Source organism: Nomascus leucogenys, chromosome 1a (genome assembly GCF_006542625.1).
Source record: "Nomascus leucogenys isolate Asia chromosome 1a, Asia_NLE_v1, whole genome shotgun sequence".
Taxonomy (NCBI): Eukaryota; Metazoa; Chordata; class Mammalia; order Primates; family Hylobatidae; genus Nomascus; species Nomascus leucogenys.
In genome coordinates, this window is record NC_044381.1 from 25,444,937 (window position 1) to 25,470,983 (window position 26,047).

General features: G+C 41.3%; 1 protein-coding gene across 1 annotated transcript in view; it reads left to right on the forward strand.

Annotated features, from left to right (window-relative positions):
- FRRS1L (ferric chelate reductase 1 like) overlaps nt 1-23,896 on the forward strand; it is a 36,346-nt gene extending 12,450 nt beyond the window's left edge. Inside the window, exons 2-5 of the mRNA XM_030824193.1 lie at nt 5,434-5,518; nt 7,964-8,102; nt 12,623-12,869; nt 16,576-23,896. Of these exons, the coding sequence (XP_030680053.1) occupies nt 5,434-5,518; nt 7,964-8,102; nt 12,623-12,869; nt 16,576-16,748 (644 nt within the window). The 3' untranslated portion in view covers nt 16,749-23,896. The remainder of the gene's footprint in view (nt 1-5,433; nt 5,519-7,963; nt 8,103-12,622; nt 12,870-16,575) is intronic.
- The last annotated feature ends 2,151 nt before the right edge of the window (nt 23,897-26,047 follow it).

Sequence of the window (26,047 nt, forward strand, 5' to 3'; positions counted from 1 at the left end):
TAGTAAACAGAATGAAATGTACTGCACAGTGTCATTTCTGCAAATTAAAACATACACAAGTGATATATTAAGAGCACACCTATGTAAACATAAACACAGAGGTGAACGGTAAGTTGCAGTGGGCCCTCACTGGTCTGCTCTATTTGGGCATTTCCAGGCTTTGTGCCTGGCCATGAACAGGCTACTGCAGTGCAGCTGTGGGCAGCATGGCAAGGAGTGCTGTTGGCAGAGTGAGAAATTGTGCCTGGAATCTGAAGCTTAGATCCAGGATCTGCTGAAGGCAGTTTGGTAATTATCGTGTAAGGTAATCATGGAAGAGTTTCAGGATGATGATCTTGGGAATATGAAAAACTTTTTGCAACCTGGCAGGACTTTACCCTGGACAGGCAGAATTCCATGCTACATGGAACGGACTGAGATGAGAACCTTACCCCTACCACCAAATTGTTACCCATTATTGCTAATGTGTCCTTTCAGTTTATCGTAGTAAAATATTGCTTTTCTAAGACGTATGTGCCAGAGTGTTCATTTTTTGTTAAAACTTCGATCCTTGGGAGAAGGATATGCATGAAATACACTGGACCTAGTGTCTACGGTGGGGAAGAAAATGGAGTTAGTGATGGATTGGGGGAAAAATCTAAGATTGGCTTTGTATAGACTGATAATGAGTGTTCCATAAATCAAGAAATATCAATTTAATTCTGTGTACCTAGGGTACTTAGAATTGTACAATTAAAATAATTTCCCATTAGAATTGTGTAATGCATGTAAAACATAGATCCTGTTGAATGTCTTTATTTTCTAGCCTTCAGATAAGTACTAATAAGCTACAGTTTTGGCAAACACATTGTATCAGTATTCAAAGGTTAATCCATTTAGTCTGTATCAATCAAGGTCCAGTAAGAAAGACAGAAATCATACTAGCTGTTTAAAGAAAAGACCAGCCCAGGGAATTGTCTAAGTAAGAAGTTGCAGGACTGGAGAAACAAAAAGCGAGTACCAAGATAGCATACAGAAAATAACTTCAGGAAAGTTACCATCCTTGGGGCTGGAGTTGCAAAGAGAAGGGCTTGAGATTATAAAAAGGGCCCAGACCAGGACCTCACAGAGCTGTGACCCATCCTTTGAGAATGAGGCTGTGCTCAGCTGCTGCTGATACCTTGGAGCAGCATGGGATGAGGCTGGTTCTGGGAGCCTAGCACCAAACTGGGAACTCAGACCAACTGCCAGGATGAAGTAGAGTTGCTGAGAACTTGCTTATTGGAACAGCAATCACACAGGAAGGAACAGTGCTCTTTCCCTCCTCCTGCCTTCCTCTAATGCTTGCTATTGGCAGAGTCTAAGCACCTGGCAAAGGAGAAATGGTTTGCAGAGTACTCAGCCTATAGAAGGCTGGGTTGTGTCTGAGAGACAAGAGCTTAAATATTGGCACATGGTCCAAACTTATTTTATATCAAATACAGATCATTTAATTTCAGGAAAAAAATCTAATTCTGCTCTGCTTATATTCCAGTATCAACTCCTGACTCGTGTACTGCAATTCAGTTCCTATACTAATGACCCAGAGTTAGTGCAGATCCCACAAGTGAAAGGGCATGGTTCACAATAAGATTGTCCACACCTCAGACCAACTGGCTATAAATGTGGGGTCTTCCCACAAGATAGAAGCTTCCCACTTCAGCTTCTATTATTTGCTAGAATGTTTCACAGCACTCATGGAAAAAAAGTGCTATTTTTACTACGACAGTTTTATTATAAAGGATACAACTCAGGAACAGTCAATGAAAAGACACATAGGGTGAGGTCTGAGAGGCTCCCAAAGGCAGAGTTTCCATGTCTTCTCCTCGTGGGAGTATCACATTGCCCTCCCAGCACATCAATGTGTTCAACCAGGAAGCTGCACTGGGCCTCAGTGTCCAGAGTTTTTATTGGGGTCTCACTATGTTGGCATGATTGATTTAATCATTGGCCACATGGTTAAACTCAAATCTCCAGCCCCACAACCCTCCCTAGAGGTAGGTCTAGCACAAAGCCCCAACCTTCTAATTACATGGTTTTTCCAGTGACCAGCCTCTATTCTGATTCATCCCGTAGCTCGCCATAAACTCAGGTGTAATCCAAGGGGCTAGTGGAGAACAAAAACACTCCCATTACTTGGGAAATTCCAAGGATTTAGAGTTTCTCTCCAAGAAACCAGGGACAAAGGCCAAATTCTTTATTTTTAACAGTTTGCAATATAAGAGGAAAATGTTATTAAAGGCATGTCCAAGTGCATTTGACAGAACACAAGTTCCTATTACAAGTTTTAGAAGCATATATGATAATAGAAAATTAGTGCTAGAAAAGCCCTGAGAAGTCATTTGCCAACATGAGTAAAGTAGTTCAGAACATTTATGAGTGAGCTTTGTCCCAAAATTTGCTTTCATTTGGAGTTTAGAAACCTGTTGTTGTTTTTTTTTTTTTTTTTTTTTCCGAGACGGAGTCTCTTTCTGTTGCCCAGGCTGGAGTGCAGTGGCGCTCACTGCAAGCTCCGCCTCCCGGGTTCATGCCATTCTCCTGCCTCAGCCTCCCAAGTAGCTGGGACTACAGGCACCTGCCACCACGCCCAGCTAATTTTTTGTATTTTTTAGTAGAGACAGGGTTTCACTGTGTTAGGATGGTCTCGATCTCCTGACCTCGTGATCCGCCCACCTTGGCCTCCCAAAGTGCTGGGATTACAGGCGTGAGCCACCACGCCTGGCTGAAACCTGTTGTTCTTAAAGAGACAATCATACCCAATGGTTATTACTTCTCAGGCCAGTTTACAAAATTTAATAGTGATAATAGGGCCAGGCGCAGTGGCTCATACCTGTAATCCCAGCACTTTGGGACGCTGAGGCAGGTGGATCACGAGGTCACTGGTTCAAGACCAGCCTGACCAACATGGTGAAACCCTGTCTCTATGAAAAATACAAAAATTAGCCGGGCGTGGTGATGGGCGCCTGTAATCCCAGCTACTCAGGAGGCTGAGGCAGGAGAATTGCTTGAAACCGGGAGGCGGAGGTTGCAGTGAGCTGAGATTGTGCCATTGCACTCCAGCCTGGGCGACAGAGCAAGACTCTGTCTCAAAACAAAAATAGTGATAATAATCCAGTAGTAATAATAACTGGTATTTATTGAGTTGGAAATCTGCTGTATGGTAACGTATTATTCTAGATGCCAGGAAGTAGTGAGGATGATATGTTTGAAAATGGAAGAAGATGGGGAACCTGAGTCAGATGCAACATTAAAAGAGATTGTCTTTGTCAGTGAACTATAGAATTTCAAAAACATGTAAGTGAACAATAATTGAATTCCCGGATAAATATTCTGAGACAAATGGCCTCAGGATTGTAGTGAGAAGTAACAAGAAGAAGGTATATGAAGCTACTTAACATACAGTAGTTCGTAGTGGCTCCATAACTATTCAGAAAAAAAAAAAAAACTCATTCAAGTCAGGACTCAGTCTATAGCAGTGAACCCCAGCCTTTTTGACACCAGGGACTGGTTTAGTGGAAGGCAATTTTTCCATGGACTGGGTCAAGGGGATGGTTTCGAGATGATTCAAGTACATTACATTTATTGTGCACTTTATTTCTATTATTATGACATTGTAATATATAATGAAATAATTATACAACTCACTATAATGTAGAATCAGTGGGAGCCCTGAGCTTGTTTTCCTGCAACTAGAAGGTCCCATCTGGGGGTGATGGGAGACAGTGACAGATCATCAGGCATTAGAATCTCATAAGGAGCACACAACCTACATCCCTCATATGCACAGTTCACAATAAGGATCGCACTCCTATGAGAATCTAATGCTACTGCTGAGCTGAGAGGAGGCAGAGCTCAGGCAGTTATGCAAGCCATCGGGAGTGACTGCAAATACAGGTGAAGCTTCGCTTGTTTGCCTGCCACTCACCTCCTGCTGTGCGGCCTAGTTCCTAACAGGCAGTGGACTGGTACTGGCCAGTGGCCTGGGGATTGGGGACCCCTGGTCTATAGTACTGAAGCAGATATAGGACTTAGCATAAAATAAGCATAAAACTAGAAAAAGTAATTCATTTGATCCAACTACTTAGGGGGTAAAAAGTTAGGATTGTACTTTATCATGTGATCAAGGTCTAGGATAGTAAAAATGGACTATTCAGAGTGCACAGAAGTGTGTCAGAAAAGTATGACCTGGTGGCTTTTTTTCAAAGTATAATAAATCTAATAGACAAAATTAGGAAAGCCTCACTTAAAAAAACCATTACAAATCCCAAAGAAAAAACATAAAAATAACAAGAAAAAAACTCATAAAATAGAATGATTTTTAAAAGTTTGTACTGATTTATATTTCCTAATGTCTGTGGGTGATTTTATTTATTCATTTGACAATCATTTATTCAGTGTCCAGTGCCAAGCACTATGCTGGGCAGAGAATACAAAATAAGTCACACATGGTTCCTGTGTACGTGGAGTAAACAGCCTAGGAGAAATGATTTCTCTCACAAAGTGGAGGCATAATGCAGCCTTACCCTTCAATGTATGGTTTGATGCATTATGGTGGTAAGTAATCTTATAAGAAAGATAGACAACTGTTAGAAATTATGTGTTTAAAGAATTTAGCGACAAGCTGGGTGCGGTGGCTCACACCTGTAACCCCAGCACTTTGGGAGGCTGAGGAGGGTGGATCACTTGAGGTCAGGAGTTCGAGAGCAGCCTAGCAATATGGTTAAACCCTGTCTCTATTAAAAATACAAAAATTAGCCTGGTGTGATGGCAGGTGCCTGTAATCCCAGCTGCTCGGGAGGCTGAGGCAAGAGAATCACTTGAACCTGGGAGGCAGAGGTTGCAGTGAGCCAGGATGGCACCACTGCACTCCAACCTGGGCAATAGAGTGAGACTCTGTCTCAAAAACAACAAAAAACAAAAACAAAGAATTTAGTGACATAAGAAAATGTTACCTACAGCTTAACGCAAAATGGAAGTTAAAAATGGAATGGAAAAATCCCGTTATCAAGTACATAAATGGAAAAACCCTACTGTCAAGTATATAAATGTATCATTGTTAACTTTTTTCTCTTAGAGCATGTATACTGTATTAAAAATGTGATTCTCAAACTCCCAGGGGACAGCGGTAAGCCCGTGGTTATATGAAATTGTGCCTCTCTCAGTGCCCCAGGTTCCTCTCCTGTAAAGTGAGAAAAGGACACACCTACTCTCAGTTCACATGCAAGGTTAGGTCCAAAGGTGTGTGTCCTACACCCTCCCCAATGAAGGGGATGATTAGGCTTCATCAAAGCCATTTTCTGAGTCCCCAAACATTTCTCGATATGTGTGAGAAAAAACAGTCAACACATTTTTAAAAATTCTCATTGGAACAGTTGTTACTGGATTTTCTAACCCTTCTTTATTCTCACTGCCCAGGTTACCCCTTCCCTACTGCTCCTCCTGTGGATCCATTTGCCAAAATCAAAGTGGACGACTGTGGAAAAACTAAGGGATGCTTTAGGTTGGTGGAACCGCAGGTTGGATAACTTTAAGGCTAAGACTGATTTACTTCTCAGGGTAGTATTTAAATTGCATGCAGTTCCTTCTAATCAGGGGGCCTGAGCTCCTTCATCACCTCAGCAGGGTTATGAAGTTTTGTAATGGCCATCCTGCTTTTCAGTCTTAAAGGCCTTTTAACTTTAGTATGTCCTGGGCCTGGGACTATTCTTCCATGGTTCTTTTCTAGCTGTACCACCATTGGTCCAGGTGTCCCCTACTCACCAATTGCTGATATGCAGAAGACTCATGCGACACAGAATGTGTCCGTGCTTGTTCAGCAGGGGCTGCAGGCAGGACAGGCAATGACAGACATGTTTAGTACCCAATTGCTTTTTTAATAAATAGTCCTGACCTGTGGATATCTGTATGATTCTAACTAGTCATTAAGCATTCATTGTTGCTATCTTGTTATCTCAGGCATGGTAAGTCTCTACATGATTATTAGCAGTATCACGACATGACGGGCTGGGCTACAAAACAGTCATGTGGACAATGGGCCTCCCATCTAGACAGCTCAGCTTCTTTGGGAAAGCCTCCTCCTTTGAACCCTTTACTTCCTAAAACAAATTGCCCCTGAGTAATTTGATGGTCAGGGGCAAAGTTTTGATGGTCACTGCACTGAAGGTTCTGATTTTGCTGTTGTTCAGTACTCAAGGTCTAAGAAGGAAAAATTGAATACAGCAGCTTTGAGCTTTCTTTGGATTACAAGGCCACTTCTAAGGAATGAATAAAAATATCCAATAATGTTCTTATTGAGGAAGATGGTCAGCAATGTATAAATCTGGTGATTGGGGGATGTTTTGAGAAGGGAGGGAATTTTAGTACTCTACTGGCTTCAAAGTGACTTGTTTTCTTGTCCATTTACTCCTTTTTTAACTTCCCTTGTTCCTTTTCATCTTTTTTCACCCCAGTCCCCTGTTGACTTGATCCTATTGTATCTCTTCCTGACTGCTTGGGTGTTTCTGCCAGCATAGTAGTACATTCCTGTCCCCTCCTCAACACTTAGCACCCCTGTGCCCTGTTCCTTTAGATACCTTCCATCTGCGCATAGATTGTCCCACCCATTGCTTCAACTTTCTACCATTCTGCAAATGGTGTAATACAGTGTTCCTCAAACCAGGGCTTGCCAGTTCTGAAAGGATCCACAAGTCCTCTGTAAGAAAATTTAAATTTGTGTTTTCATTTCAGTGGTGCTCTCAAAAAAACATGAATATCTGCATAATCTCACTATCTGGATAATCACCTTATATTGTTGTATGTTTTAGTGTCTGAATTTGTAATTATATTAGCAGCAAGTAGCCCAACAGAACAAAGGCAAATTTTATAAATAAGGCCAAGCGCAGTGGCTTGACTGTAATCCCAGCACTTTGGGAGGCTGAGGTGGGTGGATCACCTGAGGTCAGGAGTTCAAGATCAGCCTGGCCAACATGGTGAAACCCTGTCTCTACTAAAAATACGAAAATTAGCCAGGTGTGGTGACCCACGCCTGTAGTCCCAACTACTTGGGAGGTTGAGGCAGGAGAATTGCTTGAACCCAAGAGGTGGAGGTTGCAGTGAGCCAAGATCCTGCCATTGCACTCCAGCCTGGATGACAGAGAGAGACTCTGTCTCAAAAAAAAGAAAAAAAAAATTTATAAACAAATATTGCATTCATTCATGGTCCATGAGTACCAGATGGGGGTATTCATTTGGTGTATTGCATAAATGAGGGTTTTGCAGAATTTCAAACAGATAAAAGTGAAGAGTTGAGCCATCATGCTATAGAGAGTAGTAAGAACATGCTCTCAACTCCAAAGACCCTGCACGATCTAATCAGATACCGTACGCACATAAGCAGAAATTTACTTTCAGTAAAGCCCCATCATCTGTTGCATGAGTGCTGTGAATTTCAATGTTCCTGGTTTAGTAGTTTAATTTATATTGAATTTGTAAATTTGTGTTAGTTTGATTATATGAAAATTTGTAAGTTAAAAAGAGTTGGTATACATTTAATTAACAGAAACAATTTAAATGGTTAACTTGGAGAATCTTTTTCCATTAAAAGGGATTCAAAAATAATTCAGTAGTAACTAACATGTAAAAGACTCTAATATTAATATAATGTAGAGAACACTGGCTGGGAGTTTAGAGACCCAGGTTCAAGTCCTGTTGCAACCGCTGACTTCACTATACAACCTCGGGCAAGCCCCTTCCCATCTCAGGACAGTAGTTCTTGTGTACAAAGTGGGGCAGATCATCTCCAAGTTTCCTCCTAAGAGAGTGAAACTGTGTTTTTAAGATTCCAGGTAGCAAAAATCCAATGTGTTTAAGAATATTGCTTAGCATCCCACCTGATACATGGTAGATGCTCTCTTAATGTCTTTTGTGTAAGTAGAAGTAGTAATGTCTCTTTCAATATATCTTCTAGATATGGCAAACCAGGCTGTAATGCAGAGACCTGTGACTATTTCCTCAGCTACCGGATGATAGGGGCTGATGTAGAATTTGAGCTGAGTGCAGACACAGATGGTTGGGTAGCAGTTGGATTCTCTTCAGACAAGAAAATGGTAAGATGCAAAACATGACAGAAGCTGATTTTTTCTCTTTAGTTGGCTGTGCTATTTTGATTTTAGAAGCAAGTTAACTGATCAAAGCAGTATAATGATCAAATTAGTTATGGCTCTCTGATTGCAAGTTAAAAAAAATTCAGGCTAGCTTAAATGAAAGGGTTGGCTATCAGAATTCAAGCTGTCTTGTGGCACCTCTATTCATCAGCTATTTCCAGAGTAAGGCTGCAAGAAGAGGATGTTATAGGCCTTATATGGCTTGTAACAATGAGCATTTATTGCTTGCTCACATGTTCATGGATTGACTGGGGTGCAGCTCATTTTAGGTGGGGTTCAGCTGGACTTGACTCTGATCCATGAATTGGACTCAGGTTTTCTCTGTGTTTTCACTGTCATCCAAGGCGTATTTTTTTCATGGCAGAGGCAGAAGTGAAAGAACCACTTGTAAGAGGGAAAAACAACTTTTTTCCATCTCTACTCATATTCTCCATACAGAAAGAACACTTCTGTGACCAGATGTGTGGAGGTGTTCCCCCACACCCCAAGCATTTCTCCAGTGGACAGCTGGGTGTCCTCTAATTCAATTTGTTTCTGACACTACCTACCTGGAGATAGCATTAGATTCCATAGGTTAAGGGTTCAAAACCACAAGACTGCCCCCATTTCAGACACCAGTCACAAGCCCCAGGTTGTGACCTGTATTTCTGACCAACCAGCTATAAATGTGGGGTGCCACCACCCCATTCTGTTCAGTTAATCTCCTGGAGTGGCTCACAGAACTCAGAGAAACACTTTACTCATTTATTTGTTTGTTTGTTTGTTTGTTTGTTTATTTGTTGAGATAGAGTTTCGCTCTTGTTGCCCAGGCTGGAGTGCAATGGTGTGACCTTGGCTCATTGCAATGTGCACCTCCCAGGTTCAAGCGATTCTCCTGCCTCAGCCTCCCAAGTAGCTGGGATTACGGGTGCCTGCCACCATGCCTGGCTAATTTTTTGTATTTTTAGTAGAGACGAGGTTTCACCATGTTGGCCAGGCTGGTCTCAAACTCCTGACCTCAGGTGATCCACCCGTCTCAGCCTCTCAGAGTCCTGGGATTACAGGCATGAGCCACTGTACCCAGCCTACTTTACTCATTAATTATGAAGGCCATTTCGAAGGATACAGATGAACAGTTAGATGGAAGAGACACTTAGGGGAAGGCATGGGGAAGGGAGTGAAGAGTTTCAACGCCCTGTTAGATGCGCCACCCTTCAGGCACCTCCACCTGTTCAGCAATCCGGAAGCTCATCCGAACCCTGTCCTTTTGTTTTTTTTTTTACTTTTTAGACAGAGCCTCGCTCTGTTGCCCAGGCTGGAATGCAGTGGCATGATCTCGGCTCACTGCAACCTTTGCCTCCTGGGTTCAAGTGATTTTTCTGCCTCGGGCTCCCAACATAGCTGGGATTACAGGCGTGCACCACCACACCCAGCTAATTTTTGTAATTTTAGTAGAGATGGGGTTTCGCATGTTGGCCAGGCTGGTCTCAAACTCCTGGCCTCAAGCAATCTGCCCACCTCAGCCTCCCAAAGTGCCGGGATTACAGGCACTTCCGTGCCTGGCCTCTTGCTGAATCTTTATGGAGGCTTCATTATAAAAGGCATGATGGATTACATCAGGGAAGTTAAGAATTTGTTTCAACAATTTTGTCTTCCTCTGTACCCAGGGGCAAGAAAACTTCTGGACCTCAGACAGGACTGTGGCCAGGCACAGGCGGGGCCTCAGGCGCACAGGCAGCTGTCATCACTGGCCCCTGCTCTTCCCTGTACCTTGCTGCATTTTTCTCTCTTTCCTCTGGAGCCCTATTCTTTGCCACTTCACTGGGCCAGGCTTGTTCCCAAACTATCAGACTTTCTCAGTCCTCTGTGCTTTTGCCCTTGTTGCTGTTTCTGCCTAGAGCACCCCGCTCTTCTCTTCACCTGGCCTATTTTGAGGCTTGTGTAGGGCTACAGGGGAGAGAGGAGGGTGGCTGAGACCAAAGTTCTAGCAGTGACAGTGGTGAGAAGGACTCAGATTTTGAATGTTTTGCAAGTAGCACTAACAGAGGCCAAGGCAGGTGGATCGCCTGAGGTCAGGAGTTCGAGACCAGCCTGGCCAACATAGCGAAACCCCATCTCTACTAAAAATACAAAAAATTAGCTGGGTGTGGTGGCAGGCGCCTGTAATCCCAGCTACTCAAGAGGCTGAGGCGGGAGAATCGCTTGAACCCAGGAGGCAGAGGTTGCAGTGAGCTGAGATCGTGCCATTGCACTCCAGCCTGGGCAACAAGAATGAAACTCCGTCTCAAAAAAAAGAAAAAGAAAATAGCACTAACTGGCTGGGCATGGTGGCTCACACCTGTAATCCCAGCACTTTGGGAGGCTGAGGCAGGTGGATCACCTGATGTCAGAAGTTTGAGACCTGTCTCTACTAAAAATACAAAAATTAGCTGGGCATGGTGGCGGGTGCCTGTAGTCCCAGCCACTTGGGAGGCTGAGGCAGGAGAATTGCTTGAACCCGGGAGGCGGAGGTTGCAGTGAGCCGAGATTGCACCACTGCACTCCAGCCTGAGCAACAGTGAGACTCTGTCGGGGGAAAAAAAAAAAAAAAGGTGCATTATTGTGTGCGTGTTTGTGTGTTTTAATTAAACTTTACGTTTTACAGCAGTTTTAGGTTCACAGTAAAATGGAGCAGAAGGCACATATTTCCCATATACCCCCTGGGGAGCCTCCCCCATTATCAACATCCTGCACAGGGTGGTACATGCATTACAACTAATGAACTTGTGATGGAGTCTCACTGTATTGCCCAGGCTTGGAGTTCAGTGGCACTATTTCGGCTCACTGCAGCCTCTACCTCTCAGGTTCAAGTGACTCTCCTGCCTCAGCCTCCCAAGTAGCTGGGATTACAGGCACCTGCCACCACACCTAGCTAATTTTTGTATTTTAAGTAGAGATGAGGTTTCACCATGTTGGCCAGGCTGGTCTTGAACTCCTGACCTCAAGTGGTCTGCCTCAGCTTTCCACAGTGCTGGGATTATAGGCGTGAGCCATCACACCCAACCAAACTCTTTTAACTTTTTAAAACTTGTTTTGAAAAAAATGTAAACCTGTAGGCAAGCAGGAAGGATAGTACAGGTTTAAGTGACCCTCCCACCTCAGGCTCCCAAGTAGCTAGGACTACAGCTACTGAGATTAACAAAATAATAACTTTTTTATTGTGGTAAAATGCACATAACAAAATTAACCATTTTATTTGTTGTTGTTGTGTATTTTTTTTTTATTTTTATTTTTTGAGACAGGGTCTCACCCTCTTGCCCAAGCTGCAGTGCAGTGGCACAAACAAGACTCACTGCAGCCTCAACCTCCCCAGCGATCCTCCTACCTCAGCCTCCTGAGTAGCTAGAACTACAGGCATAAGCCCCATGCCCAGCTCATTTTTTAAATTTTTGTAGAGATAGGGTCTCACTGTATTGCCTAGACTGGTCTCGAACTGCTGGGCTCAAATGATCCTCTTGTCTTGACTTCCCACAGTGTTGGGATTACAGGCACTAGTCACCACGCCTGGCCAGAATTGACCATTTTATTTTATTTTTTTTGAGACAGGGTCTCACTCTGTCATCCAGGCTGGAGTGCAGTGGCACCAAAATTTATGATTTTAAAGTGTCAGTTCAGTGGCATCAACTACATTCAGTGTTGTGTAACCATCACTACTCCCTAGTTCCAGAACTTTTTCATAAATAATGATATTAGCCACACATGCTTTATTCTCTGTACTGCTGCTACTGCTACTGCTACTACTACTACTACTGATTATTATTTTTTTGATTGTTATTTTCTGGAATTTTGGCATTTAAATAACAAATACCATAATCCTTTAACCCTAAATACTTAAGTAGGTATCTCCTAAAATCAAGAATGTTCTCTTTTATTATATAGTTTATTAAATTCAGGAAGCTTAACATTGATATGATGGTATTATTAAATATATTGTTAGTTTTCCTATGTTGCTACTTGTCCCAATACTGTCCTTAGGGAAATTTTGGGTTTATAGCCCAAATTTCTATGTAGGAACACCTAGAACTGCATTTTGTTGTCATGTATATTTTGAAATAGTTTCTTAGCCTTTTTTTTTTTTCTTTTTTTGGTCTTTCATGACACTGACTCCTTGAAGATTATAGGCTAGCTTTTTTTAAAATTTTTTTGTAGAATGACCTTCAGTTTGAGTTTGTTTGATTGTTTTCTCATGATTAGGTTGGTTTGTGTTTTGGGCAGGAATACCACATAGGTGGTAATGTCTTCTCCAAACATCAGTCAGGAGGCACTGAATGTCACTTGTTGTGATGGTAACTTCGGTCCCCTGGTTGAGACTTTTTAGTGGCACTTAAAAGAATTTTTTTGGTGGGATTTCAAATTGCAGAGGTGATGGAATGTATATTTCTAGTGATCAGTGTGCAAAAGATGAACCTTTGACTTTTTTTTTTCTTAATCATTTCTCATGTTAGGGTGGTGATGATGTCATGGCCTGCGTCCATGATGACAATGGCAGGGTCCGCATACAGCACTTCTATAATGTAGGCCAGTGGGCAAAGGAGATTCAGAGAAACCCTGCCAGAGATGAAGAAGGAGTTTTTGAGAATAATCGCGTCACCTGCAGATTTAAACGCCCTGTGAATGTTCCCAGAGATGAAACAATTGTTGATCTGCATTTGAGTTGGTATTATCTGTTTGCTTGGGGTCCAGCCATTCAGGGTAAGCTTACATTTCAGCATCTGGATTAAACACCAGACACCACTGTGCTTGTGTTCATTATTAATTGAAGTCACACTGTGTGCACAAGAGAGCGATAAGCAGTCTGGATCATTTAAAGGAAAAGGAGATGCGACTCCTATCTTCAGAAGGTTATAATGGACTTATTATACGGACAAACAAGTGAACAGTTACACACATGCAAAGCTACAGCAGTACAAGATAGTATGTCATGAGTGATGTGCTTAATGAAACAGATCATATATCTGCTGTATGTAGGGCTCTGTTCAATTCTCACAGCATTCTCATTTACTCCTCACCATGTCCTTGCGAGGTATAGGTATTGTTGTCCCGGTTTTAGAGAGATTAAGAAACTTGCTCAAGGCTATACAACTAATCAGTAGAAGAATTAAAATTCAATCCTAAGTCTGTCTGACCCCAAAGCCCATGAATACTCTTAACTCCTGTGTTGTAAGTATAAAAAGACTGAACAGGGGCTAGACGTGGTGGCTTATGCCTGTAATCCCAGCACTTTGGGAGGATGGTTTGAGCCCAGGAGTTCAAGACCAGCCTGGGCACTATAGTGAGACCCTGTCTCCATTCAAAAAAAAAAGAAGAAGAAGAAGAAGAAGAAAGAAATAATGAAAAGTACTAAACGGGAAGGGCTTCTGGAGACTTCTCCAGAGATTGACACCAAGCATCTCATTAGGGCCCACTCTGTGACTATTCTGTTAGTCACAAATATACCAAATTATCCCATAGTTTAACCCATTACTCCTTAAATATTTATGTGTATAGGAATTACCTGGCTATATTGTTAAAGTGCAGTTTTCTGTAGGTCTTCTCCTCTTCGCTCCTCTCTACTTGTCTCCCCTCCCCTCCCCTCCTCTCCCAGGGTCTTGCTCTGTCACCCAGGCTGGAGTGCAGTGTAACAATCACAGCTCACTGCAGCCTCCACCTCCCAGATTTAAGTGACCCTCCCACCTCAGGCTCCCAAGTAGTTGGGACTACCGGCATGCGCTACTATGCCTGGCTAATTTTTTTGTATTTTTAGTAGAGACGGGGTTTCGCCATATTACCCAGGCTGGTCTTGAACTCCTGGGCTCAAGCAATCCACCAGCTTTGGCCTCCCTAAGTGCTGGGATTACAGGTGTGAGCTACCATGCCTGGCAAGATTCTGCATTTCTAATAAGCTCCCTGGTCATGCTGGTTCATTGATGACCTCATTTTGGGTGGCAAGGCTCTGCAGCATTTCCCCAACAAAGACCCAAGGATATCATGAAACCTTTTACAGACTGCTAAAATCAAGTTACACTGAGTCTTGAGCATTCCTTCTGGTTGATTAGCCTAAGGGCCTGCTCAAGAATGGAAGTGAGTTTTGTTTGCAGTCTTTGCACTGAGAATTCAATCTGGCTCCTGGTAATTGCATGTTTCTTTACTGTGTGCTCATCAACTATTTGCTGCCTAATCTGATCTGGTTTTTTTCCTTAAATTCGTTTCCACCAGTCAGCCCAGGGATGACATAATCTACCTTTTATTTTGCCTGTTGCCAATTGGGAAGACACTTGACTGTCTCCAGATTGGTGACACCTTTTCCATTTGCTAATTTCCCAGATTACCAACCGTGGCTGTGCAGTTATAACTTCAATTACTTTCAGTACCCTGGGAAATAAATTATATCTCAGCCTGGAGAAATGGAGTAATCTAAAATAGTGGGATTTGAAGTCTAAAAATTTGAGTTTGAGTATTGGTTCTGCCCCTTGGTAGCTGTATAATATTTAGCCTGTTATTTAATTTCTGAATTTCATTTCCTTATATCTAAAGTGGGGATAATAATACTTCCTATTCCATGGAATTATTTTAAGGATTAAGTGAAAACAACTATTTGAAATTGCTTTACCAATTGGAAAAAGCTGTATTTTCAGAAGGTCATCTTTTTACATATATGGCAGACTAGCCTAAAGTTCAAAGCCTTCTCCACATCTGGTCGTGCTTTACCTGATAAGCTCTCTCAAGACTTCTGTTCTTCTCACTAACTCTAAGCAAAACAGGCACATTCCTACCCCATATACAGGCTTCTGCTTTTCTTGTTTCCTGAATGCCCTTCTATTTTTTTTACTTTTTTATTTTTTTTATTTTTGAAATGGAGTCTCGCTCTGTCGCCCAGGCTGGAGTGCAATGGCGCGATCTCGGCTCACTACAACCTCAGCCTCCCAGGTTCAAGCAATTCTCCTGCCTCAGCCTCCGGAGTAGCTGGGATTACAGTCGCCCACCACCACACCCAGATAACTTTTGTATTTTTAGTAGAGATGGTGTGTCACCATGTTTGCCAGGCTGGTCTCAAACTGCTGATCTCGTGATCCACCCACCTCAGCCTCCCAAAGTGCTGGGATTACAGGCATGAGCCACCACACCCGGCCTCCTGAATGCCCTTTTAATGCCTTTTTATTTATTATATCCTACCTATTCTCCTAAGGTCTCTGTAAAGGGGAAAACTTTGAACTAAGGCTTGAAAGGGGTATGAGATTGGATTTCACTCAAGGAAGGCATGAATTGTAGGTGCGTAGTTAAGTTGAGCAGCCCTTGCAGGTGACCAGTGAGCTGAGGTTAGGTAGGAGAGGTGACTGGGATCTATTGAGAGAAAAGTCTGCTCTGTTACCCAGTCTGGAGTGCAGTGAAACAATTACAGCTCACTGCAGCCTCCACCTCCCAGGTTTAAGTGGTCCTCCCGCCTCAGCCTCCCAAGTGTCTGAAACTACAGGCATACAAACCTGAGAAGTTTGATTTTTGCTAACTGGGGCCAGCACGGACACTAAGCAGGGACCTGACATGTCAAGTTTGGCAGGGCTTCCCCAGCAGATAGTACCTTAAAAACCCTCACTCTGAGCCCTATTCCTAAGGAGACCTTTGCACTGAATGCATATGCCTTAGTCTCTCTAACCCAAGTTTCAAGTGGATTTTTCAGGGGGTCAGACACTTTTAATCAACTGAAGATTATTAAATATATTTTACACACAGTCTGTACTTCTTTCCACTTGTAACAAAATTAAGTTTCCCATCCAAAGACTTGTTTGGTACTTTAATCATCCCACTTTCTGTACCATTCTACCCTAATCTGCCAGACACACACAGACACACACCCAGTATACCACACTCCCTCTGGCATGGCCTGGGCAGGCTAAGTGTCCCACAGACAGTAGAGGAGGGCTTCCATCTGTAAGGGAGACGTTAGTAGTGTTGTCAGGAGTTGTTGATGATCCATATATATACAAGATAGATTTGAGGGAAAAAAGTTAGTAGTCTCTGCTGTTTGAAATAAAAATATAGTTTGCCCATTTGGGTATTAATAAGATAAAACTTATCAGAGCCGTTTAAAGGAGGCAATCATACAATAATCATATAATATTGTATAACTAGTAGTTTTAAAATTGAGATGCCAGGAAACAGACCAACAGCATTGTTCTGATAGGGGGAGTGCAGATTAATGAGAACTAGTCTTTTTGGATAAATTTAACTAATTTCTATGTTCTTCATTATATGTACAATGATAGAGAATTCTGATAACTCAAATACCTGAATCTAGATCTTTTTAACCACTGCTTATGTATTCAACACTAAATAGACTTTTGATTTTTCCATTGTTTGCCTATACCATTATAAATCTGTTCTTTTTTCAATTGCCCCCTGCCCTTCTCTTTTTTTCTTAAAGGCTCTATCACTCGACATGATATAGACTCACCGCCGGCTTCAGAGCGTGTTGTCAGTATTTACAAGTATGAAGACATTTTTATGCCATCAGCTGCCTATCAGACCTTCTCATCTCCATTTTGTTTGCTTCTGATTGTTGCTCTGACCTTCTACCTATTGATGGGAACCCCCTAACCACAGCTGCAGGGCCAACAGATTACATGGATTTGGAAGTCTTTAGTATAAATATATTTTTTAAAGAATATCCAGTATAATTTTAGCTTCAATTATTTAAGAAAAAAAACTCATATAATTTCAGCTTTTTGGAAGAAAGAACAAGCTTCTTTTGTAGTCAAAGAAGATTGTTTAATAATGACCCTATACTTTTGGAATGTACTTACACCTTTTCTAAGCACTTTCAAATATGTTTTCTTATTTAACTTCACAACATCTCTGAGTTGGATTGATGAAAATTATGATTGCCATCTTCCTGAATGGGATTTGAGACCCAAAAAGACTGCCTTTTTATGATCCACATACCATATATCTTTGGCTAGGAATGACAAATAGAAAGGCAGAGAAAGAACTAGGTATAGAAATCATGTCTCAAAACAGTCTTTACTATGAGTGCTATAGCACAGAGGGTTATTTTGAATATTACTAGGGAGAACTTTACTGAATGTCATAAGTTCACAGTCAGCCTTTTGGGCAGAAGAACTTTCAAATTTCTGTAAAGCACAAGTGCTTTTGGATATTTACACAGCCAATGGGGAGATTGGAGGAAAATACAATAATATGAAAATAGTTCATATTTATTTGAAATTTTGGCCAAGCACGGTGGCTCACGCCTGTGATCCCACCATTTAGGAGGCCAAGACGGGCAGATCACCTGAGGTCAGGAGTTGGAGACCAGCCTGGCCAATATGGTGAAACCCCGTCTCTATTAAAAAGTATAAAAATGAGCCAAGTGTGGTGGTGCACACCTGTAATCCCAGCTATCCGGGAGGCTGAGGCAGGAGAATTGCTGGAACCCAGGAGGCGGAGGTTGCAGTGAGCCGAGATTGTGCCACTGCACTCCAGCCTAGGTGACAGAGCCAGACTCTGTCTCAAAAATAACTAAATAAATAAATAATATTTATTTGAAATTTCTTTTCAGTTAGAGAGTAGCTATGGGAAAACATTTTTACTGCTATTTGGAAAGGTTAGAGACCAAACTGTGAGCATTCCTGAAGATGTAAAGTTGTGTTAATGATATTAAAAAAAAAAAAAAAAGGAATTCTTAGCAGTTAGAATTTGAACTTTTCTACCACTGAATTTTATAAAACTAAGGTATTAATCTGTGGTTACAGTGAATTCTCTTGTCAGAGCCAGCATACATTAAGTATGATTAAAAATGTATTTTTTTTTTTGAGATGAATTTTCCCTCTTGTCGCCCAGGCTGGAGTACAATGGCGTGATCTCAGCTTCACTGCAACCTCCGCCTCCCGGGTTCAAGCGGTTCTCCTGCCTCAGCCTCCTGAGTAGCTGGGATTACAGGCATGTGCCACTATGCCTGGCTAATTTTTTTTGTATTTTTAGTAGAGATGGCGTTTCACCATTTTAGTCAGCTGGTCTCGAACTCCTGACCTCAGGTAATCCACCTGCCTTGGCCTCCCAAAGTGCTAGGATTACAGGTGTGAGCCACCGTGCCTGGCCTAAAAATATATCAGACAAAACATCTTAGTAAAAATTTAGGGCATTTTAATAATAAGCCAACAGTTTTTGAGACTGTAGAGATTTTGAGTAGAATTTTTTTATGAGGTGGCTTTTTTTAAAAAAATTGAAAATGGGAAAATGACCCATAAAGTGAATTCACCTAGAATATCCATTTAAAATGTTCAGACTTGTGGCTGAGCACGGTGGCTCACACCTGTAATCCCAGCACTTTGGGAGGCCGAGGTAGGCGGATCACCTGAGGTCGGGAGTTCTAGACCAGCCTGGCCAACATGGCAAAACCTTGTCTCTACTAAAAATACAAAAATTAGCCGGGTGTGGTGGCGCATGCCTGTAATCCCAGCTACTTGGGAGGCTGAGGCACGAGAATCACTTGAACCTGGGAGACAGAGCTTGCAGGGAGCCAAGACTGTGCTACTTGCACTCCAGCCTGGATGACAGAGGGAGACCCTGTCTCAAAAAAATAAGTAAAATAAAATGTTCAGGCTTATAGACTGGACAGGTAGTCAGCATAATTCATAATAATGCCTTGACATGAGGAGCCCCAAAGGACTCCTTTGTTCTTTGTTCCAAATGTCTGTGCTAACAGCCCATTTTGAGGAGAGAAGTCTGCAGGTATAGTTAGTGCTGCTGAGACATTTCCACTGTGGCATTCTAGAGTTCTCCGGCTTGCCCTTGTTGCTTTAAAGCTGATTCCAACTTCATGCGCTTTATGATTGAACAACACTGGTGATTGTGATTTCTAAGACCACCCTCCAGATTCATGTCACAGGTGAAAGTCTGCTTGTGGGGAGAGCTTTCATATTCTCCTGGAGTTGAACCAAAATAAGGAAAACATCAACAAACACAGTTACCAAAAGCTTCCGAGGAGGGATGGAGGAGAAATACTGTTCATTGCAGATGGGGAGAAATTAAATGACATCAAGTGCATAATGGAACTGGGTAGGATTCAGACTCATGTTCCCTGGTTCAAGTCCTTGACTCCACTATGGGCATGGCTAAGTCTGGCCTGTGTCTCATCTTCTCAGCTCTAGTGGCTGTTTAGTAGTGAAGATACTGATATGCAGGCAGCCATGTTGTAAATAAGAAGCAAATATTTTTATATTTCTCTCTCTTATGTGTATGATATTTGAGCTATAAACAGGTTAAAACAAAAGAGAGACTTCAGCTTAGTAGCAGGCAGGGAAGGAAGAAGTGAATGCAGCTTCCTTCCGCTTACATTTCTAATCAAGCTAATTATTTCACTAGTGATTACTCATTTGATTACCGATTTTGCTTATTTATGCTTAGAATTTTCAATGACTTCTCAGTGCCATTAAGGTAAAATGCAAGCCATTTCTGTGACCTGCAATATCATCTTTTGCCACTGCTCCTCACTTGCTTTGTCTTAGCAAGACTGAGAGGCTCTCAGTTCTTCAGACTTGCTCTATCTCACCTCTCATTTTGTTCATATTCTCCACCTCTTGTGCTTGATGAACTTCTATTCACCTATCAGGTCACAACTTAAATATTTTTTCCTCCAAATCTCTGGACTACATAGGTCCAGGCCCCTATCAAATGCTCCCATAGCACATTGGGCTTCCTCATCAACATGCTCATTATACTTTTCTAGAATTGCTGGCTTGTCCTCCTTATTATCTCCCTAATGCAGAGACCATTACTCATCATTGTAGCAGACATTTATCCATAGCAGGTACTCAGCAAACATCTGTGGAATGAATGTATGTGTGAAACTGTACTTCTATGGCAAGTTTGTTTGGTTCAGAGGGCTTGCATTTCATGTATATTAGGAGACTGGCCAACATTTTTATATTCTTCCTCCTGTGCTCAAACCATAAATAATTATGTTAGCAAACACTGAACTTTGTCTTTTGAAACATAAATAGAAACATCCTTAGTAACAGTACTAACAATAATCATTTTTCAGATATAAGAATTCACACCAGTGATACAGAATGGCCTTTGACCGTTATCTCAGAGAACTACCAATCGATAGACATGCTGAAGTGATAACTCCACAGACTTCAGTTTCATTCATCCCTACTTAATATAAGAGAATCAACTTCTATTTTATGTCTATATTCCCATTTTCTAATATACTACTTGTCAGAGAAGAGATGCCCAACCAGTGTTTTTCGTAAAGTACCTGAATAGTTTAATAATAATGCTAGTGAAATATATTTAGTGCTGTTCTAAGCACTTTACATGAATTAACTCATTTAATCCTCACCGCAACCATAGGAAGTAGATTCTATTATTTATCCAATTTTACAGATGAAAAAACTGAAGCTGGTCACTTGACATAAATTACCAGTGCTGGCCAGGACTTTAGAGACCATTTAATCCAATGCTCTTATTTTACAGAGGTGCAGCTGAAGCCTAAGGAGGTGATATGATTTCCTACACATTCATGCACCTTCATGCACATCCATTAAAACTTTTATTAAATGGAACCCACTATCCACACTCCAATTAGCTAGGTGCCTTTTTTCCCCCATTTAGTAATTTACAATTAATCGGAGGACTTTTTATAGTTATATTTAGAGGAAAGGAGCATGTTTTACTCTATATCAGCTTTCTTCTCTGCTTAAAGGCATTTTGATTCTTTATTTTACCAGTCGTTTTAGTTCTTTCAATAGGTTTAATACACAGATCAAACAAGACTTAAATACATTTTTAACAATTTAACAATTTAAAAGGTAATTGCCTAAAACCTAGGTCTTCTAACTTGGAGCCCAGTGCTTTTTTAATTGCTCTACTGAGTCAAAAGGTGAATATATAAACATGATTTCAGATAAAATGCAGAAGCTGTATTTAATTAAGTTGGCTTTTGTCATTAAAGAAATCAGAAAGTTTGGACAACTCAGGAATGGATTTCCATCCTAGATGGTATTTATTTACTACTATTTCTGGAATTAAGTTTACTGTCTATATTCAGGATTTTGCGCATAAGAGACGTGACCACTGAGGTTGTGTGTCATTCTTAGCTCTAGTCCAGGGGTCAGCAAACTTTCTCTGTTAAGGGTCAGATAGTAGTTTTTTGGCTTTTCTGTCTCTGGCTCTGCTATAAACAATACATAAATGAATGAGCATGGCTATGTTCCAATAAAACTTAATTGACACTGAACTTTGAATTTCAAATACTTTTCAAATGTCACAAATGTTTTCCTTTTGATTTTTTTCGGAAAGCCATTAAAAAAAATCCAAAGACCATTCTTAGCTTGCAGGCTGCACAAAAACAGGAAGCAGGCTGGGTTTGCTTATGGACTGTGGCTTTCCCACCCTTGTTCTTAGATAGGGACGCACCAATATATCATGATTAGTTGTAAAGGATACTGCCAGTAACATATTATTACTGGTTAGTTGTAAGAATATCAAAGTTAGTGAATAATTTGTTTTTAAAATAAATTATTGTTGATTTATTTTTATAAATAAATGGCACAGGGCATTCTCATGCTCTTGCATTCTAATATATTTTCTGGAATTGATGCAAAAGTGGTGGCAGTAAAGTACAGAGCTGGCTAAGCAGTAGTTTTGTCTTAAGTGTGGTGATCATGGACAACGATTACTGCTGAACTGCTCTTCATGGTAAGGATTTCAGTGTTTCAGAGTAATTCATTAACCTAGAGATGCTTTAAAAAGTTGTATCGGCCGGGCACGGTGGATCAAGCCTGTAATCCCAGCACTTTGGGAGGCGGAGGTGGGCGGATCACGAGATCAGGAGATCGAGACCATCCTGGCTAACACGGTGAAACCCCATCTCTACTAAAAATACAAAAAAAAATTAGCCGGGCGTGGTGGTGGGCGCCTGTAGTCCCAGCTACTCAGGAGGCTGAGGCAGGAGAATGGCGTGAACCCGGGAGGCGGAGCTTGCAATAAGCCGAGATTGCGCCACTGCCCTCCAGCCTGGGTAACAGAGCAAGACTCCGTCTAAAAAATAAATACATAAATAAATAAAATAAAAAGTTGTATCAAAATCTGCTGCACCATGGGAGTGTTTTACCCATGTGATGTGGCATCTACCTTATGTAACATAATGGAAAAATGTTTGAGAACCCCTGCACTAGGCCAAAGGCTGGGATGTGTATACTTTGCTGTCATGTAAAATTGTACGCCCTTGTTCTCTAAACAGAATTGGTTATGTCTAGTGAACAGTTAGGTGGTTCTCTATGTGTTTATATACACAGATGATCCCCGAATTTGGATGGTTCAACTTAAGAGTTTTCAAACTTACGATGATATGAAAGTGATATACATTTGATACACTCCTACAACTTACAATGGGGTTATGTCCCATAATTGTTTTGACTTATGATATTTTCAACTTACGATTGATGGTTTTACTGAGACATAACCCTCTTGTAACTTGAGGAGCATCTGTATATTTGTACATACATGATGGTGTGTGTTTATACACAAATGCCTGTATATACACACCATGAGCATTTGAAGGTCTTTGTCAAGGTTGTTTCTGTTTCTGATCTCTTGCCTACTTTAAAACCCAAGAGGTAGAACATTATGCGTATTACAGGCAAAACTATGCTTGAGTTTATAGCAATGTAGTTTGTAGAAAGGATTCCTGGATCTTTTACTAAGCCTTGCCTCCTCCATTCAACATTATATGAATTGTTAAGAACATATAAAGTACCACTGTTGAATGTGACTTTTCTATACTGTTAGTTAAGAAAACAAGACTAGTGTTAGCTGAGTAACTGGCATGTTGATGCAACCTATACAGGTTTTGTATTTAATTAGTTTCCTTATTCAGTTATTCAAGTATCCAGTTATTTAGTTTCCAGTTAGATTTCTTTGTTTTTATATTTAATAAAAGACTTGCATATAAGTTCCTCTTCATGGAAATAGTGGCTAGGCTAGTGTGATTTTAAGTATGTCTGGCAACTCAAAGTGTAACGGATTCATCAAGCTATTTGGGATTTTTAACATAAAATACACTGCTGCTTGATTAATGTGTTCAGTTTTCCCCTGGATATTTGCTATTAGGCTGATAGCCATTCAGTTGGATTCTTCTGGAGAGTAATTGATTCTCTAAGGTAATGGGGTGCTGCAGTGGGTGTAGCATTCACCCAGGTCACTAGAATCCTACCTGTTTCATTACACAGAAGGCCCTGGCCATGGGGAAGAGTGAATGCATCTTCTCCGGATGCCTTATTCCCACAGACATGCTGATATGCTGAAACAGTCTGGCTCCATGAGTATTAATATACTTTTTTGAGACTGTCTACAAAATACTATTTTATAAAAACTATGCCTTTACATAGACATTGATAGGTTATATTTGTTTTATAACAATTGTGTACCTAACGTTCGATTGTGATTAATTTTGAGATTTATGTATATTTATAAGCCTATCTTATGTAAATTTTTACTCTAAGATGTGTGGCACATTACTAATAAAGACATGGATTTCTATTTATGTAAAGTAATTGTAGCAATATTCCTAGATGCTACCTAAATGATTGTTCTGTCCATTTGCCATCACAAATACTTTTATTTTTGGATGATTATGTTAGTCAGAATATATCAATTAGATTTAAACTTTAAAATAAGAATTACAACATAGTTTGAAATTCTTCCTGTTGATGTAATTAAAGTTAGTTTATAATTCCGTATTGCTTTGCTCTGGTGCATTTTTCTTTTCTGTTTCTGGTTTTAAATCTTTCATCAGTAAAGTCACTCTCATTTCTTCCTGAATCTATAGACCTTGGAGAAGACGATAGCCTGTCTTGTCTGACAAAGAGGAAAATCATGTTGCTGTCATCAGGTAAAAATTCCCGTAGAGAAACAATTTGTAAAATACTCCTACATTTATAGCTTTGGTTTAATACTTTATTAGGTAGTGAATGGAGGCCTATAATCCCATTTCAAGTGTATCAGTTGGTTAATTGCACATGGCCAGCTCTAAGAATTTCAATAAGCAGCCTTATTGGCAACTAAACCATATAATATGTTGAGAATAATTAGAGTTCAGTTGTAGAGCATAATGAATCATCAGGGAGGTCGTTGAGCTGCCAGTACTACAGGGGCTAGCTTGAGAAGATCAAGGAATGGCATGTTAAGAAAGAATCAGGCATTACCACATTCTGCATTCGAAGCTCTAATTTTCACCAAAAAACAAAAAAAATTCAAATATTTTGTCCTTTGTTTAGTATTCTGCTTGTTCCATGTAGTATTTATTTTGCAGTATCCTGAGTGGATAGCCCGGCTATCAAACCTGATCCTGGCTAATGTTTGACTTGGAGATTTCTTAGGGCTCAGTCACAGGTACAAGGATCAGATGATCAGATGATAAGCTATAAGAAGAGACAGAGGAACTGCAATGGACATGAGAGTCGCCTGTGTCCAGGAGGTTAAGAAGCTTTAACCATTCAATCAATCAATATTTATTTATTTATTATTTTTTTTTAGACAGGGTCTTTCTCTGTCACCCAGGCCAGAGCACAGTGGCACGATCAGAGCTTACTGCAGCCTCAACCTCCTGGGCTCAAGCGATCCTCCCACCTCAGCCTCCCAAATTGCTGGGATTACAGGTGTGAGCCACTACGCTCAGCCAATAAATATTTATCGAAGACTCTTATTTGCTGGTCTTTGTGCTAGACATTACACAGAGAGGACTCTAGGAAGAACAGTTCTTGATTTCTGCCCCCACCCTGGGGATCACCCTGGGGGCCTGTTTGGAGAGTCAGACAAACACACACCATGACAGTACCTTCTGGTGAATGCAGTGGTAAGGAAAAGCTCAGGTCTGATGCCAAACCTGAATGGAGGTCCTCACCCAGCCTGGGGCAACTAGGAAAGCAGGTGGCGATACTGAAGTGAACCTTAAGGAAGGGGTGCTATGGACTGAACATTTGTTGCTCCCAAATTCATATGTTGAAACCCTAATCCCCAATGAGGTGGTATTTGGAGATGGAGCTTTTGGTAGGTAGTTGGGCAGTAAGGGTAGAGCCCTCATGAATAGGATTAGTGTCCATATAAGAAGAGACAGGAGACAATTTGCTTCTTTTCTCCACTCCCCACCTTGTGAGTACACAATGAGAAACTGGCCATCTTTGAACAAGGAAGAGGGCCCTCACCAGAACCCAACAATGCTGGTACCTGCTCTCAGGCTTCCCAGCCTCCAGAACCATGAGAAAGAAATTTTTTGTTGCTGAAACCTGTCCGTCTGTGGTAATTTGTGACAGAAGCCTAAATTGATTAAGACAAAGGGGTAGAAATATGTTAGGCAAAGAGTGTACAGGGGCATCACCAAGAAAGGGGAGAACAACCCAACAGCCTCAGACGAAAGACCAGCAGGATGTATTCTGGAACCATTGTCATCTGACAAGGCTTATCTTAGTTTTCTATTGCTCCTGAAAACAGTTTCCACAAACATAGTGGTTTAAAACTACAGAAACACATTTTCTTACAGTTCTGGAGGCCAGAAATCTGAACTGAATCTTACACAGCTAAATTTAAGGTATTGGTGGCAGGGCCCAGTGGCTCACACCTGTAATCCCAACACTTTGGGAGGCCGAGGTTGGTGGATCACTTGAGGTCAGGAGTTCGAGACCAGCCTGGCCAACATGGCAAAACCCCATCTCTGCTAAAAATACAAAAAATTAGCTGGGCGTGGTGGCAGGCACCTGTAATCCCAGCTACTCGAGAGGCTGAGGCAGGAGAATCGCTTGAACCTGGGAGGCAGAGGTTGCAGTGAGCTGAGATCATGCCACTGCACTGCAGTCTAGGTGACAGAGTGAGATTCCATCTCAAAATAAATAAAT